Source organism: Oncorhynchus kisutch, linkage group LG18, assembly GCF_002021735.2.
Source record: "Oncorhynchus kisutch isolate 150728-3 linkage group LG18, Okis_V2, whole genome shotgun sequence".
NCBI lineage: Eukaryota > Metazoa > Chordata > Actinopteri > Salmoniformes > Salmonidae > Oncorhynchus > Oncorhynchus kisutch.
Genome location: NC_034191.2, coordinates 5,682,143 through 5,700,291, shown reverse-complemented (window position 1 = coordinate 5,700,291; position 18,149 = coordinate 5,682,143). Strand labels below are relative to the sequence as shown.

The 18,149-nt window shown below is 45.4% G+C and overlaps 1 protein-coding gene across 2 annotated transcripts in view; it reads right to left on the bottom strand.

The window, feature by feature from the left end:
- atg16l2 (ATG16 autophagy related 16-like 2 (S. cerevisiae)) overlaps window positions 1-18,149 on the bottom strand; it is a 62,619-nt gene that overhangs the window by 9,747 nt on the left and 34,723 nt on the right. For both annotated transcript variants that reach the window (XM_031795568.1, XM_031795569.1), the window contains 2 exons: window positions 9,724-9,873; window positions 8,007-8,054 (listed from right to left, as the gene is read on the bottom strand). In XM_031795568.1, the coding sequence (XP_031651428.1) occupies window positions 8,007-8,054; window positions 9,724-9,873 (198 nt within the window). The remainder of the gene's footprint in view (window positions 1-8,006; window positions 8,055-9,723; window positions 9,874-18,149) is intronic.

The window sequence follows — 18,149 nt, the reverse complement described above, 5'->3', positions numbered from 1 at the left end:
AGAGATTCACAAACCTTCCATAACAAAGCCATCACCTACAGAGAGATGAACCTGGAGAAGAGTCCCCTAAGCAAGCTGGTCCTCGGGCTCTGTTACCAAACACAAACACACTCTACAGAGCCCCAGGACAGCAACACAATTAGACCCAATCAAATCATGAGAAATCAAAAATATAATTACTTGACACATTGGAAAGAATTAACAAAAAACAGAGCAAACTAGAATGCTATTTGGACCTAAACAGAGAGTACACAGCGGCAGAATACCTGACCACTGCGACTGTCCCAAACTTAAGGAAAGCGTTGACTATGTACAGACTCAGTGAGCATAGCCTTGCCATTGAGAAAGGCCGCCGTAGGCAGACCTGGCTCTCAAGAGAAGACAGGCTATGTGCACACTGCCCACAAAATGAGATGGAAACTGAGCTGCACTTCCTAACCTCCTGCCAAATGTATGACCATATTAGAGACACATATTTCCCTCAGATTACACAGATCCACAAAGAATTCGAAAACAAATCCAATTTTGATAAACTCCCATATCTACTGTGTGAAATTCCACAGTGTGCAATCACAGCAGCAAGATTTGTGACCTGTTGCCACAAGAAAAGGGCAACCAGTGAAGAACAAACACCATTGTAAATACAACCCATATTTATGTTTATTTATTTTCCCTTTTGTACTTTAACTATTTGCACATCATTACAACACTGTATATAGATATAATATGACATAATCATTTTCTTGATTATTTTGGAACTTCTGTGAGTGTAATGTTTACTGTTCATTTTTTATTGTTTATTATCTATTTCAAAGTAGCAAAGTAGACATACGTTTCCCATGCAAATGCATTTTTGTCTTAAAATTTAAATTGAATTGAGAGGAGATAGGAGAGAGAAAGAAGGAGAGATAGAAGGATAGATAGGAGAGAGAGGGAGAAGAGTGAAGAGTGAAGAGAGATAGGAGAGATAGAAGAGTGAAGAGAGAGAGCGATAGGAGAGATAGAAGAGTGAAGAGAGAGAGAGATAATAGATAGATAGATAGATAGATAAGGAACAATTAGTTGAAGGCCGACATATCAATGCAATCCTGGGCTGATATCTGGCCACTACACTGTATCACTACAGTACCATATCCTGACTCCTGCACGGCCCTTAACAACATCACACCACCAAAGTATTCTAGTCCCGTCCATCTGCTGTCATGGCAACAGTAAAAATGCATTCAGAGGAAACCGGTTAGTATATCAGCAGGCATCAGAACAAAAACACTCCCTCCCTCTCTCTCTCTCTCTCTCTCTCTCCCCCCTCTCTCTCTCTCTCCCCCCTCCCTCCCTCTCTCCCCCCTCCCTCCCTCCCTTTCTCTCTCCCCCCCCCCCCCCCTCCCTCTCTCTCTCTCTCTCTCTCCCTTTCTTTATATATCTCCCTGTCACTCTCAGATCCAACATCACACAGAGAGGAACATGTAGCCCAGGTGTGTCAACCTCAATCCATGAAGTGTCTAGTGTCTGCTGGTTTTTCCTTTCAATTAAGACCCAGACAATCAGGTGAGGGGAGTTCCTTACTAACTAGTGACCTTAATTCATCAATTATTAACAAGAGAGGAGCGGAAGGAGGGGACATGGCAGCTCACCACAACCCTCTATTCCACTTCCTTTGAACTTCAGAACGGCATGTCAAGTCAACAGCCAGTCTGGTCACACAGAAGGAATATAAATGAATTCACGTCTCTCTTCTAAAACCAACAAGTCTAGTGTTGTTGTGAGATGTTTTGTCTTCTGTCATACATCTAGAAATTCCTCATCCAGTACGCTCTCACTAATACTACTCACACACAAATATTATTCACTAATACTACTGACACACAAATATGATTCACTAATACTACTCACACACAACTATTAGTCTCAAAAATTATTCACTAATACTACTCACACACACAAATTATTCACTAATACTACTCACACACACAAATTATTCACTAATACTACTCACACACACAAATTATTCACTAATACTACTCACACACAAATATTATTCACTAATACTACTCACACACAAATATTATTCACTAATACTACTCACACACAAATATTATTCACTAATACTACTCACACACAAATATTATTCACTAATACTACTCACACACAAATATTATTCACTAATACTACTCACACACAAATATTATTCACTAATACTACTCACACACAAATATTATTCACTAATACTACTCACACACAAATATTATTCACTAATACTACTCACACACTAATATTATTCACTAATACTACTCACACACAACTATTATTCACTAATACTACTGACACACAAATATTAATCACTAATACTACTGACACACAAATATGATTCACTAATACTACTCACACACACATATTATTCACTAATATTATTCACTAATACTACTCACACACAAATATTACTCACTAATACTACTCGCAGACAAATATTATTCACTAATATTATTCACTAATACTACTCACACACAAATATGATTCACTAATACTACTCGCATACAAATATTATTCACTAATACAACTCGCACACAAATATTATTCACTAATACTACTCACACACAAATATTATTCACTAATACTACTGACACACACATATTATTCTCTAATATTATTCACTAATACTACTCGCATAAAATATTATTCACTAATATTACTCACTAATACTACTCATACACACAAATATTATTCACTAATACTACTCACACACAAATATTATTCACAAATATTATTCACTAATACTACTCACACACAAATATTATTCACTAATACTACTCACACAAATATTATTCACTAATATTATTCACTAATACTACTCACACACAAATATGATTCACTAATACTACTCACCTACAAATATTATTCACTAATACTACTCACACACAAATATGATTCACTAATACTACTCGCACACAGATATTATTCACTAATATTAGACACCAATATTAAATACTAATATAACTCACTAATATTCCACAGTAATACTACACACTAGTATGACACAAGGGCATACTGTAGCTGATTACCCCCATTATCATTCAGTAGACTACAGATTCATCACAAAAGCAGCCAGACAGAGACAGACATCTAGCCAGACAGAGACAGACATCCAGACAGAGAGGCAGACATCCAGACAGAGAGGCAGACATCCAGACAGAGAGGCAGACATCTAGCCAGACAGAGACAGACATCCAGACAGAGAGGCAGACATCCAGACAGACAGAGACAGACATCCGGACAGAGGCAGACATCCAGACAGAGAGGCAGACATCCAGACAGAGGCGCAGACATCCAGACAGAGAGGCAGACATCTAGCCAGACAGAGACAGACATCCAGACAGAGAGGCAGACATCCAGACAGACAGAGACAGACATCCGGACAGAGGCAGACATCCAGACAGAGAGGCAGACATCCAGACAGAGAGGCAGACATCCAGCCAGACAGAGACAGACATCCGGACAGAGGCAGACATCCAGACAGACATGTAGCCAGGGATATGTAGCCAGGGATATGGAGCCAGGGATATGGAGCCAGGGATATGGAGCCAGGGATATGGAGCCAGGGATATGGAGCCAGGGATATGGAGCCAGGGATATGGAGCCAGGGATAAGGAGCCAGGGATAAGGAGCCAGGGATATGTAGCCAGGGATATGTAGCCAGGGATATGTAGCCAGGGATAAGGAGCCAGGGATATGTAGCCAGGGATATGTAGCCAGGGATATGTAGCCAGGGATATGGAGCCAGGGATATGTAGCCAGGGATATGGAGCCAGGGATATGTAGCCAGGGATAATGAGCCAGGGATATGGAGCCAGGGATAAGGAGCCAGGGATATGTAGCCAGGGATATGTAGCCAGGGATATGTAGCCAGGGATAAGGAGCCAGGGATATGTAGCCAGGGATATGTAGCCAGGGATATGTAGCCAGGGATATGGAGCCAGGGATATGTAGCCAGGGATAATGAGCCAGGGATATGGAGCCAGGGATAAGGAGCCAGGGATATGTAGCCAGGGATAATGAGCCAGGGATATGGAGCCAGGGATAAGGAGCCAGGGATATGTAGCCAGGGATATGTAGCCAGGGATAAGGAGCCAGGGATATGTAGCCAGGGATAAGGAGCCAGGGATAAGGAGCCAGGGATATGTAGCCAGGGATAAGGAGCCAGGGATAAGGAGCCAGGGATATGGAGCCAGGGATATGGAGCCAGGGATATGGAGCCAGGAATAAGGAGCCAGGGATATGTAGCCAGGGATATGTAGCCAGGGATATGTAGCCAGGGATAAGGAGCCAGGGATATGTAGCCAGGGATATGTAGCCAGGGATATGTAGCCAGGGATATGTAGCCAGGGATAAGGAGCCAGGGATAAGGAGCCAGGGATATGGAGCCAGGGATATGTAGCCAGAGATGTGTAGCCAGAGATAAGGAGCCATGGCAGGTTTCTACTTCTTTCTTGAAAGAAGTAGAAACTGTTTCTTCTGTTGAAGCTGGCAGACACTTACATTTTGGGATACATTATTTACAATATCTATCGATCTCTAGATAAAGGAGGCTGGGTTGGTTGGACCAAACGCTGCTCTGACATGGCAGTCTGGGGTTGGTTGGACCAAACGCTGCTCTGACATGGCAGTCTGGGGTTGGTTGGACCAAACGCTGCTCTGACACGTCAGTCTGAGGTTGGTTGGACCAAACGCTGCTCTGACATGGCAGTCTGGGATTGGTTGGACCAAACTCTGCTCTGACATGGCAGTCTGGGGTTGGTTGGACCAAACGCTGCTCTGACATGGCAGTCTGGGGTTGGTTGGACCAAACTCTGCTCTGACACGTCAGTCTGAGGTTGGTTGGACCAAACGCTGCTCTGACATGGCAGTCTGGGATTGGTTGGACCAAACTCTGCTCTGACATGGCAGTCTGGGATTGGTTGGACCAAACTCTGCTCTGACATGGCAGTTTGGGATTGGTTGGACCAAACTCTGCTCTGACACGGCAGTCTGGGATTGGTTGGACCAAACTCTGCTCTGACACGTCAGTCTGAGGTTGGTTGGACCAAACGCTGCTCTGACATGGCAGTCTGGGATTGGTTGGACCAAACTCTGCTCTGACACAGCAGTCTGGGGTTGGTTGGACCAAACGCTGCTCTGACATGGCAGTCTGGGATTGGTTGGACCAAACTCTGCTCTGACACGCAGTCTGGGGTTGGTTGGACCAAACTCTGCTCTGACATGGCAGTCTGGGATTGGTTGGACCAAACTCTGCTCTGACATGGCAGTCTGGGATTGGTTGGACCAAACTCTGCTCTGACATGGCAGTTTGGGATTGGTTGGACCAAACTCTGCTCTGACACGGCAGTCTGGGATTGGTTGGACCAAACTCTGCTCTGACACGGCAGTCTGGCATGGTGCTATTGATATCTGAAGCCAGCTGAGGCTTGGAGAGACACAGCGAAATAAGAAGTGACTGTTCCACTCCCTTAGGACATTATAAAACCTCAGCTGGCAAATGAAGCATGTTGTGCCAGCTATCTTATACCCCAGGATGCTGTACCATCCTGTACCATCCTACAGACTGTGTTGTAACCCAGGGTCCTGTACCATCCTACAGACTGTGTTGTAACCCAGGGTCCTGTACCATCCTACAGACTGTGTTGTAACCCAGGGTCCTGTACCATCCTGTACCATCCTACAGACTGTGTTGTAACCCAGGGGCCTGTACCATCCTACAGACTGTGTTGTAACCCAGGGTCCTGTACCATCCTACAGACTGTGTTGTACCACAGGGTCCTGTACCATTCTGTACCATCCTACAGACTGTGTTGTATTCCAGGGTCCTGTACCATCCTACAGACTGTGTTGTAACCCAGGGTCCTGTACCATTCTGTACCATCCTACAGACTGTGTTGTAACCCAGGGTCCTGTACCATCCTGTACCATCCTAGACTGTGTTGTAACCCAGGGGCCTGTACCATCCTGTACCATCCTACAGACTGTGTTGTAACCCAGGGTCCTGTACCATCCTGTACCATCCTAGACTGTGTTGTAACCCAGGGGCCTGTACCATCCTGTACCATCCTGTACCATCCTACAGACTGTGTTGTAACCCAGGGTCCTGTACCATCCTGTACCATCCTAGACTGTGTTGTAACCCAGGGGCCTGTACCATCCTACAGACTGTGTTGTAACCCAGGGTCCTGTACCATTCTGTACCATCCTACAGACTGTGTTGTACCACAGGGTCCTGTACCATTCTGTACCATCCTACAGACTGTGTTGTATTCCAGGGTCCTGTACCATCCTAGAAGACTGTGTTGTAACCCAGGGTCCTGTACCATTCTGTACCATCCTACAGACTGTGTTGTACCACAGGGTCCTGTACCATCCTACAGACTGTGTTGTAAGCCAGGGTCCTGTACCATCCTACAGACTGTGTTGTAACCCAGGGTCCTGTACCATCCTACAGACTGTGTTGTACCACAGGGTCCTGTACCATTCTGTACCATCCTACAGACTGTGTTGTATTCCAGGGTCCTGTACCATCCTACAGACTGTGTTGTACCACAGGGTCCTGTACCATTCTGTACCATCCTACAGACTGTGTTGTATTCCAGGGTCCTGTACCATCCTACAGACTGTGTTGTAAGCCAGGGTCCTGTACCATCCTACAGACTGTGTTGTAAGCCAGGGTCCTGTACCATCCTGTACCATCCTACAGACTGTGTTGTATTCCAGGGTCCTGTACCATCCTACAGACTGTGTTGTACCACAGGGTCCTGTACCATTCTGTACCATCCTACAGACTGTGTTGTACCACAGGGTCCTGTACCATCCTACAGACTGTGTTGTATTCCAGGGTCCTGTACCATCCTACAGACTGTGTTGTAAGCCAGGGTCCTGTACCATCCTACAGACTGTGTTGTAAGCCAGGGTCCTGTACCATCCTACAGACTGTGTTGTACCACAGGGTCCTGTACCATTCTGTACCATCCTACAGACTGTGTTGTATTCCAGGGTCCTGTACCATCCTACAGACTGTGTTGTACCACAGGGTCCTGTCCCATCCTACAGACTGTGTTGTAAGCCAGGGTCCTGTACCATCCTGTACCATCCTACAGACTGTGTTGTAAGCCAGGGTCCTGTACCATCCTACAGACTGTGTTGTACCACAGGGTCCTGTACCATTCTGTACCATCCTACAGACTGTGTTGTACCACAGGGTCCTGTACCATTCTGTACCATCCTACAGACTGTGTTGTATTCCAGGGTCCTGTACCATCCTACAGACTGTGTTGTACCACAGGGTCCTGTCCCATCCTACAGACTGTGTTGTAAGCCAGGGTCCTGTACCATCCTGTACCATCCTACAGACTGTGTTGTAAGCCAGGGTCCTGTACCATCCTACAGACTGTGTTGTACCACAGGGTCCTGTACCATTCTGTACCATCCTACAGACTGTGTTGTACCACAGGGTCCTGTACCATTCTGTACCATCCTACAGACTGTGTTGTAACCCAGGGTCCTGTACCATCCTACAGACTGTGTTGTACCACAGGGTCCTGTACCATTCTGTACCATCCTACAGACTGTGTTGTATTCAAGGGTCCTGTACCATCCTACAGACTGTGTTGTAAGCCAGGGTCCTGTACCATCCTACAGACTGTGTTGTAAGCCAGGGTCCTGTACCATCCTGTACCATCCTACAGACTGTGTTGTATTCCAGGGTCCTGTACCATCCTACAGACTGTGTTGTACCACAGGGTCCTGTACCATTCTGTACCATCCTACAGACTGTGTTGTACCACAGGGTCCTGTACCATCCTACAGACTGTGTTGTATTCCAGGGTCCTGTACCATCCTACAGACTGTGTTGTAAGCCAGGGTCCTGTACCATCCTACAGACTGTGTTGTAAGCCAGGGTCCTGTACCATCCTACAGACTGTGTTGTACCACAGGCCCCTAGAGTCAGGGTTAGAGTAAGTGCTCACCTGAATATAGCCTTGGTGCTGTCACAGCCACATTTGAAGCCCTCAGCTCTGAAATGAGAGATAAGGACAGTTATCAGACACACTAACATCCAGGGTTATCTCTATAGGGGAGGAGTTAGACCAGAGCTAGACCAGGGTTAGTTCTATAGGGGAGGAGTCAGGTCAGTTAGCTCTATAGGGGAGGAGTTAGATCAGAGATAGACCAGGGTTAGCTCTATAGGGGAGGAGTCAGGTCAGAGATAGACCAGGGTTAGCTCTATAGGGGAGGAGTCAGGTCAGAGATAGACCAGGGTTAGCTCTATAGGGGAGGAGTCAGGTCAGAGATAGACCAGGGTTAGCTCTATAGGGGAGGAGTCAGGTCAGAGATAGACCAGGGTTAGCTCTATAGGGGAGGAGTCAGGTCAGAGATAGACCAGGGTTAGCTCTATAGGGGAGGAGTTAGGTCAGAGATAGACCAGGGTTAGCTCTATAGGGGAGGAGTCAGGTCAGTTAGCTCTATAGGGGAGGAGTCAGGTCAGAGATAGACCAGGGTTAGCTCTATAGGGGAGGAGTCAGGTCAGTTAGCTCTATAGGGGAGGAGTCAGGTCAGAGATAGACCAGGGTTAGCTCTATAGGGGAGGAGTCAGGTCAGAGATAGACCAGGGTTAGCTCTATAGGGGAGGAGTTAGGTCAGAGATAGACCAGGGTTAGCTCTATAGGGGAGGAGTCATGTCAGTTAGCTCTATAGGGGAGGAGTCAGGTCAGAGATAGACCAGGGTTAGCTCTATAGGGGAGGAGTCAGGTCAGTTAGCTCTATAGGGGAGGAGTCAGGTCAGAGATAGACCAGGGTTAGCTCTATAGGGGAGGAGTCCGGTCAGAGATAGACCAGGGTTAGTTCTATAGGGGAGGAGTCAGGTCAGAGATAGACCAGGGTTAGCTCTATAGGGGAGGAGTCAGGTCAGTTAGCTCTATAGGGGAGGAGTCAGGTCAGAGATAGACCAGGGTTAGCTCTATAGGGGAGGAGTCAGGTCAGTTAGCTCTATAGGGGAGGAGTCAGGTCAGAGATAGACCAGGGTTAGCTCTATAGGGGAGGAGTCAGGTCAGAGATAGACCAGGGTTAGCTCTATAGGGGAGGAGTTAGGTCAGAGATAGACCAGGGTTAGCTCTATAGGGGAGGAGTCAGGTCAGTTAGCTCTATAGGGGAGGAGTCAGGTCAGAGATAGACCAGGGTTAGCTCTATAGGGGAGGAGTCAGGTCAGTTAGCTCTATAGGGGAGGAGTCAGGTCAGTTAGTTCTATAGGGGAGGAGTCAGGTCAGAGATAGACCAGGGTTAGCTCTATAGGGGAGGAGTCAGGTCAGAGATAGACCAGGGTTAGTTCTATAGGGGAGGAGTCAGGTCAGAGATAGACCAGGGTTAGTTCTATAGGGGAGGAGTCAGGTCAGTTAGTTCTATAGGGGAGGAGTCAGGTCAGTGATAGACCAGGGTTAGCTCTATAGGGGAGGAGTCACCTCAGAGATAGACCAGGGTTAGTTCTATAGGGGAGGAGTCAGGTCAGATAGCTCTATAGGGGAGGAGTCAGGTCAGAGATAGACCAGGGGGGATACCAGTGTATTGCCCGACTGCATACAATGTGTTCGGACGGTAAGATGGAAATGCCATCTTCAGGCCTTTGGCCTAGGATCAACACAGAACACTACAGTACATTATTAGAGCACCATGCCGCACTGGTCTGGCTACCTGAAGCATATTCTGGAACTGTTCATGCGAAGGTCGACCACCTGCAGACTCTCGTCTCTGGAGCAGCTGAGGAGCTGACGGTGGTCAGTAGAGATGTCCAGAGATGTTACCTTCCCCTGGAGAGGAACCTCCTGGGTACAACTGGCAGCCCTGGGGAGGGGGGGAGGGATGGAGAGGGGGAGGGAGAGGGGAAGGCAGTGAGTCACATCTCAACATGGTCTAGCAGAATGTGCCTTACTGTACTGTATGTAACATAGCAACGTGCCTAACTGAACTGTAGCAGGTAGAATACATAGCAACGTGCCTTACTGTACTGTATGTAACATAGCAACGTGCCTAACTGAACTGTAGCAGGTAGAATACATAGCAACGTGTCTTACTGTACTGTATGTAACATAGCAACGTGCCTTACTGTACTGTATGTAACATAGCAACGTGTCTTACTGTACTGTATGTAACATAGCAACGTGCCTAACTGAACTGTAGCAGGTAGAATACATAGCAACGTGCCTTACTGTACTGTATGTAACATAGCAACGTGCCTAACTGAACTGTAGCAGGTAGAATACATAGCAACGTGTCTTACTGTACTGTATGTAACATAGCAACGTGCCTTACTGTACTGTATGTAACATAGCAACGTGTCTTACTGTACTGTATGTAACATAGCAACGTGCCTAACTGAACTGTAGCAGGTAGAATACATAGCAACGTGCCTTACTGTACTGTATGTAACATAGCAACGTGCCTAACTGAACTGTAGCAGGTAGAATACATAGCAACGTGCCTTACTGAACTGTATGTAACATAGCAACGTGCCTTACTGTACTGTATGTAACATAGCAACGTGTCTTACTGTACTGTATGTAACATAGCAACGTGTCTTACTGTACTGTAGCAAGTAGCTAACTGTAATACAATAGTGAAAAGATTTATCAACATCATTGACCTGTAAACTACAGAGTTATGAAGTGTTTGAATTATTAAAGAGTAGCAGCTTCTACTGAAGGAGAAACAGAAAACCCCCTGCAGATCTGTTGTAGGGTTAGGGTGTAGGGTTAGGGTGTAGGGTTAGGGTGTAGGGTGTAGGGTTAGGGTGTAGGGTTAGGGTGTAGGGTGTAGGGTTAGGGTGTAGGGTTAGGGTGTAGGGTTAGGGTGTAGGGTTAGGGTGTAGGGTGTAGGGTGTAGGGTTAGGGTGTAGGGTTAGGGTGTAAGGTTAGGGTGTAGGGTTAGGGTGTAGGGTTAGGGTGTAAGGTTATGGTGTAGGGTTAGGGTGTAGGGTTAGGGTGTAAGGTTAGGGTGTAGGGTTAGGGTGTAGGGTTAGGGTGTAGGGTTAGGGTGTAGGGTTAGGGTGTAAGGTGTAGGGTTAGGGTGTAGGGTTAGGGTGTAGGGTTAGGGTGTAGGGTTATGGTGTAGGGTGTAGGGTTATGGTGTAGGGTTAGGGTGTAGGGTTAGGGTGTAGGGTTAGGGTGTAGGGTTATGGTGTAGGGTTATGGTGTAGGGTTATGGTGTAGGGTTAGGGTGTAGGGTTAGGGTGTAGGGTTAGGGTGTAGGGTTAGGGTGTAGGGTTAGGGTGTAGGGTTAGGGTGTAAGGTTAGGGTGTAGGATTAGGGTGTAGGGTTAGGGTGTAGGGTTAGGGTGTAGGGTTAGGGTGTAAGGTGTAGGTAGGTGTAGGGTTAGGGTGTAAGGGTTAGGGTGTAGGGTTATGGTGTAGGGTTAGGGTGTAGGGTGTAGGGTTAGGTTAGGGTGTAGGGTTAGGGTGTAAGGTGTAGGGTTAGGGTGTAGGGTAGGGTGTAGGGTTAGGGTGTAGGGTTATGGTGTAGGGTGTAGGGTTATGGTGTAGGGTTAGGGTGTAGGGTTAGGGTGTAGGGTTATGGTGTAGGGTTATGGTGTAGGGTTAGGGTGTAGGGTTAGGGTGTAGGGTTAGGGTGTAGGGTTAGGGTGTAAGGTTAGGGTGTAGGGTTAGGGTGTAGGGTTAGGGTGTAAGGTGTAGGGTGTAAGGTGTAGGGTTAGGGTGTAGGGTTAGGGTGTAAGGTTATGGTGTAGGGTTAGGGTGTAGGGTTAGGGTGTAGGGTTAGGGTGTAGGGTTAGGGGTGTAAGGTGTAGGGTTAGGGTGTAGGGTTAGGGTGTAGGGTTAGGGTGTAGGGTTTATGGTGTAGGGTGTAGGGTGTAGGGTTATGGTGTAGGGTTAGGGTGTAGGGTTAGGGTGTAGGGTTAGGGTGTAGGGTTATGGTGTAGGGTTATGGTTAGGGTTAGGGTGTAGGTTGGTTAGGGTTAGGGTGTAGGGTAGGGTGTAGGGTTAGGGTGTAGGGTTAGGTGTAAGGGTTAGGGTGTAGGATTAGGGTGTAGGGATTAGGGTGTAGGGTTAGGGTGTAAGGGTTAGGGTGTAAGGTGTAGGGTGTAGGGTGTAGGGTTAGGTGTAGGGTTAGGGTGTAGGGGTAGGGTGTAGGGTTAGGGTGTAAGGTTAGGGTGTAGGATTAGGGTGTAGGGTTAGGGTGTAGGGTTAGGGTGTAAGGTGTAGGGTGTAAGGTGTAGGGTGTAAGGTGTAGGGTTAGGGTGTAAGGTTAGGGTGTAGGATTAGGGTGTAGGATTAGGGTGTAGGGTTATGGTGTAGGGTTATGGTGTAGGGTTAGGGTGTAGGGTTAGGGTGTAGGGTTAGGGTGTGTAGGGTTAGGGTGTAAGGTTAGGGTGTAGGATTAGGGTGTAGGATTAGGGTGTGAGGTAGGGTGTAGGGTTAGGGGTGTAAGGTGTAGGGTTAGGGTGTAGGTTAGGGTGTAGGGTTAGGGTGTAGGGTTAGGGTGTAGGGTTAGGGTTGTGTAGGGTTAGGGTGTAGGGTTAGGGTGTAGGGTTAGGGTGTAAGGTGTAGGGTTAGGGTGTAGGGTTAGGGTGTAAGGTTAGGGTGTAGGGTTAGGGTGTAGGGTTAGGGTGTAGGGTTAGGGTGTAAGGTGTAGGGTTAGGGTTACGCAGGTCTGTAGCGATTCACTATCAACGTGCTGAAACTAATAAATATAGAAATGAACACCAGACGTGTAGCGCAGCAAAATTCACCAATGTCATAACAGAGACAACCCCAAAACAGAGGGGGCTGGGGGGGGGTGGGGGGGTGGAGAGAGACTATTATGTAGGTGGACTGTTGCTAAGCGACAGTGGAACATGAAAGTCTGCAGTTGACGACTAGCAGGGGAGTGAAGGAGAGATGTCAGAGAGAGAGAGAGGCCCTGCTGCTGCTTGGAGCTAACAACAACCATCATCATCTCCAACACACAGAACACAGCAAGGAATAGAGAACATGTACATAGTCATCTAGAGACAATATCATGTCCATGGTAATGTAGAGAAGACAATATAATGTCCATGGTAATGTAGAGAAGACAATATAATGCCCTTGGTAATGTAGAGAAGACAATATAATGTCCATGGTAATGTAGAGAGAATAGACAATATAATGCCCTTGGTAATGTAGTAAAGACAATATAATGTCCATGGTAATGTAGAGAAGACAATATAATGTCCATGGTAATGTAGAGAGAATAGACAATATAATGCCCTTGGTAATGTAGTAAAGACAATATAATGTCCATGGTAATGTAGAGAGAATAGACAATGTCCATGGTAATGTAGAGAGAATAGACAATATAATGTCCACGGTAATGTAGAGAGAATAGACAATATAATGTCCATGGTAATGTAGAGAAGACAATATAATGTCCATGGTAATGTAGAGAGAATAGACAATATAATGTCCATGGTAATGTAGAGAAGACAATATAATGTCCATGGTAATGTAGAGAGAATAGACAATATAATGCCCTTGGTAATGTAGTAAAGACAATATAATGTCCATGGTAATGTAGAGAAGACAATATAATGTCCATGGTAATGTAGAGAGAATAGACAATATAATGTCCACGGTAATTTAGAGAATAGACAATATAATGTCCATGGTAATGTAGAGAAGACAATATAATGTCCATGGTAATGTTGAGAGAATAGACAATGTCCATGGTAATGTAGAGAGAATAGACAATATAATGTCCATGGTAATGTAGAGAAGACAATATAATGTCCATGGTAATGTTGAGAGAATAGACAATGTCCATGGTAATGTAGAGAGAATAGACAATATAATGTCCACGGTAATGTAGAGAATAGACAATATAATGTCCATGGTAATGTAGAGAAGACAATATAATGTCCATGGTAATGTTGAGAGAATAGACAATGTCCATGGTAATGTAGAGAGAATAGACAATATAATGTCCACGGTAATGTAGAGAATAGACAATATAATGTCCATGGTAATGTAGAGAAGACAATATAATGTCCATGGTAATGTTGAGAGAATAGACAATGTCCATGGCAATGTAGAGAGAATAGACAATATAATGTCCACGGTATAATGTAGAGAATAGACAATATAATGTCCATGGTAATGTAGAGAAGACAATATAATGTCCATGGTAATGTTGAGAGAATAGACTATGTCCATGGTAATGTAGAGAGAATAGACAATATAATGTCCACGGTAATGTAGAGAATAGACAATATAATGTCCATGGTAATGTAGATTTAATAGACAATATAATGTCCATGGTAATGTAGAGAGAATAGACAATATAATGTCCACGGTAATGTAGAGAAGAGACAATATAATGTCCATGGTAATGTAGAGAAGAGACAATATAATGTCCACGGTAATGTAGAGAGAATAGACAATATAATGTCCATGGTAATGTAGAGAGAATAGACAATATAATGTCCATGGTAATGTAGAGAAGAGACAATATAATGTCCACGGTAATGTAGAGAGAAGCAATGAGATATAATGTACTAAATGGCAAATCAGAGAGAGGAGAGCTGAACAGGATTATATTTCCAGTATGTTCTATGGTGATCTCCGTCATCTGCCAGCTATACAAGTGGATCTATGATCGGCTATGAAAAGCCAACTGACATTTACTCCTGAGGTGCTGACCTGTTGCACCCTTGACATCGACTGTAATTATTATTTGACCCTGCTGGTCATTTATGAACATTTGAACATCTTGGACATGTTCTGTTATAATCTCCACCCGGCACAGCCAGAAGAGGACTGGCCACCCCACATAGCCTGGTTCCTCTCTAGGTTTCTTCCTAGGTTTTGGCCTTTCTAGGGAGTTTTTCCTAGCCACCGAGCTTCTACAACTGCATTGCTTGCTGTTTGGGGTTTTAGGCTGGGTTTCTGTACAGCACTTTGAGATATCAGCTGATGTAAGAAGGGCTATATAAATCAATCTGATTTGATCTACTGTAATGTAAGGAAAAAGACAAGACACTGAGCATTATGACCATGAAATTAGCCCAAATCATAACACTTAATGATAATGCTAATTCTTTTGGACATCGCCATTACAACTATATCAGGAAGGATTAATAAATATAACTGGCTCGGGTATCAATTAACCACATTACTGTGAAGGTGTTAACAGTGTGTCAGTTAGCCCAGCTGATACCAAACAGAAGAGGCTATATCCAGCATTAGCTAACCCTAAATTTACCATCAGCTAACCTTAACCCTATAGCTACCGTTAGCTAACCCTAAATCTACTGTCAGCTAACCCTATAGCTACCGTTAGCTAACCTTATAGCTACTGTTAGCTAACCCTAACCCTATAGCTACTAACGCTAACCCCATTTCTACAGTTATTAACTAACCCTAACCTTATAGCTATTGTTAGCTAACCCTAACCCTAGTTACTAACCCTACATCTACTGTTAGCTAGCCCTAACCCTTTAGCTACTGTTAGCTAACCCTAACTCTATAGCTACTGTGAGCTAACCCTAACCCTATAGCTACTGTGAGCTAACCCTAACCCTATACACTACATGACCAAAAGTATGTGGACACCTGCTCGTCAAACATCTCATTCCAAAATCATGGGCATTAATATGGAGTTGGTCCCCCACCCTTGCTGCTATAACAGCCTCCACTCTTCTGGGAAGGCTTTCCACTAGATGTTGGAACATTGCTGCTATAACAGCCTCCACTCTTCTGGGAAGGCTTTCCACTAGAAGATGGAAAGTTGCTGCTATAACAGCCTCCACTCTTCTGGGAAGGCTTTCCACTAGATGTTGGAACATTGCTGCTATAACAGCCTCCACTCTTCTGGGAAGGCTTTCCACTAGATGTTGGAACATTGCTGCTATAACAGCCTCCACTCTTCTGGGAAGGCTTTCCACTAGATGTTGGAACATTGCTTCTATAACAGCCTCCACTTTTCTGGGAAGGCTTTCCACTAGATGTTGGAACATTGCTGCGGGGACTTGCTTGCATTCAGCCACAAGAGCATTATTAAGGTCAGGCACTGATGTTGGGCGATTAGGCCTGGCTCGCAGTCGACGTTCCAATTCATCCCAAAGGTGTTCAATGGGGTTGAGGTCAGGGCTCTGTACAGGCCAGTGAAGTTCTTCCACACCGATCTTGACTTACCATTTCTGTATGGACCTTGCTTTGCACACAAGGGCATTGTCATGCTGAAACAGGAAAGGGCCTTCCCCAAACTGTTGCCACAAAGTTGGAAGCACAGAATCATCTAGAATGTCATTGTATGCTGTAGCATTTAGATTTCCCTTCACTAGAATTAAGGGTCCCGAACCATGAAAACCAGCCCCAGACCATTATTCTTCCTCAAACAAACTACAGTTGGGACTATGCATTCGGGCAGGTAGTCTTCTCTCGGCATCCGGCGTCCAATAACGGTGGCACATTGAAAGTTGCTAAGCTTTTCAAAAAGGCCACTCTACTAACAATGTTTGTCTATGGAGATTGCATGGCTGTGTGCTCGGTTTTATACACCTGTCAGCAATGGGTGCGGCTGAAATAGCCGAATCCACAAATTTGAAAGGTTGTCCGCATACTTTTGTACATATAGTGCATCTACCATTAGCCAGTGTTGTAGTCTGAGTCAAGTCAGAGTCAAGTCCCGAGTCCGAGTCAAGTCCTGAGTCAAGTCCCAAGTCCGAGTCAAGTCCCAAGTCCCCATGGCTGAAGTCCGAGTCGAGTCCAGATCCGAGTCACCAATAGTCGAGTCACGCGTCCATCAATATATAATTGGTCTTATTAGGTCATTGTTTCTAGTGGCCACCAGTTGGCAGTATATCGCCACTCACTCATGAAAAAAAAAAATGAACTGTTTATTTCTTAACTAGGCAAAGCTAAAGAGTAGGCTAGTGACTGGAGGTCACAGTGAAGGAAGAGAGTCGCTTGCGTGACGTGTAGCTTATGATTGGAGGCTGAGGCAGAGCCTGCCTGTGCAAAATCCTCGCTTACTCCCCCGCAACTCACCAGCTGATGTAGGCTTTGTGTGCCGTCTGTGCACCCAGGGCGCCTAATATTTAGTCCAAGTGTAAGTGCAAACACAAGTCAAGAGAAGGCAAGTCTGAGTCACCAATGGTCAAGAAGGCGAGTCCGAATGAGTCACCATTGGTCAGGAAGGCGAGTCCGAGTGAGTCACCATTGGTCAGGAAGGCGAGTCCGAGTGAGTCACCATTGGTCAGGAAGGCGAGTCCGAGTGAGTCACCACGCCTTCCTGACCAATGGTGACTCACTCGGACTCGCCTTCCTGACCATTGGGTTACAGCTATATGGGTAGGGTTACAGCTATATGGGTTACAGCTATATGGGTTACAGCTATATGGGTTACAGCTATATGGGTTACAGCTATTTGGGTTACAGTAATATGGGTTACAGCTATATGGGTTACAGCTATATGGGTTACAGCTATATGGGTTACAGCTATTTGGGTTACAGCTATATGGGTTACAGCTATATGGGTTACAGCTATATGGGTTACAGCTATATGGGTAGGGTTACAGCTATATGGGTTACAGCTATATGGGTTATAGCTATATGGGTTACAGCTATTTGGGTAGGGTTACAGCTATATGGGTTACAGCTATTTGGGTAGGGTTACAGCTATATGGGTTACAGCTATATGGGTTACAGCTATATGGGTTACAGCTATATGGGTTACAGCTATATGGGTTACAGCTATATGGGTTACAGCTATATGGGTTACAGCTATTTGGGTAGGGTTACAGCTATATGGGTTACAGCTATTTGGGTAGGGTTACAGCTATATGGGTTACAGCTATATGGGTTACAGCTATATGGGTTACAGCTATATGGGTTACAGCTATATGGGTTACAGCTATATGGGTTACAGCTATATGGGTTACAGCTATACGGGTTACAGCTATACGGGTTACAGCTATACGGGTTACAGCTATATGGATTACAGCTATATGGGTTACAGCTATATGGGTAGGATTACAGCTATATGGGTAGGATTACAGCTATTTGGGTTACAGCTATATGGGTTATAGCTATATGGGTTACAGCTATATGGATTACAGCTATATGGGTTACAGCTATATGGGTTACAGCT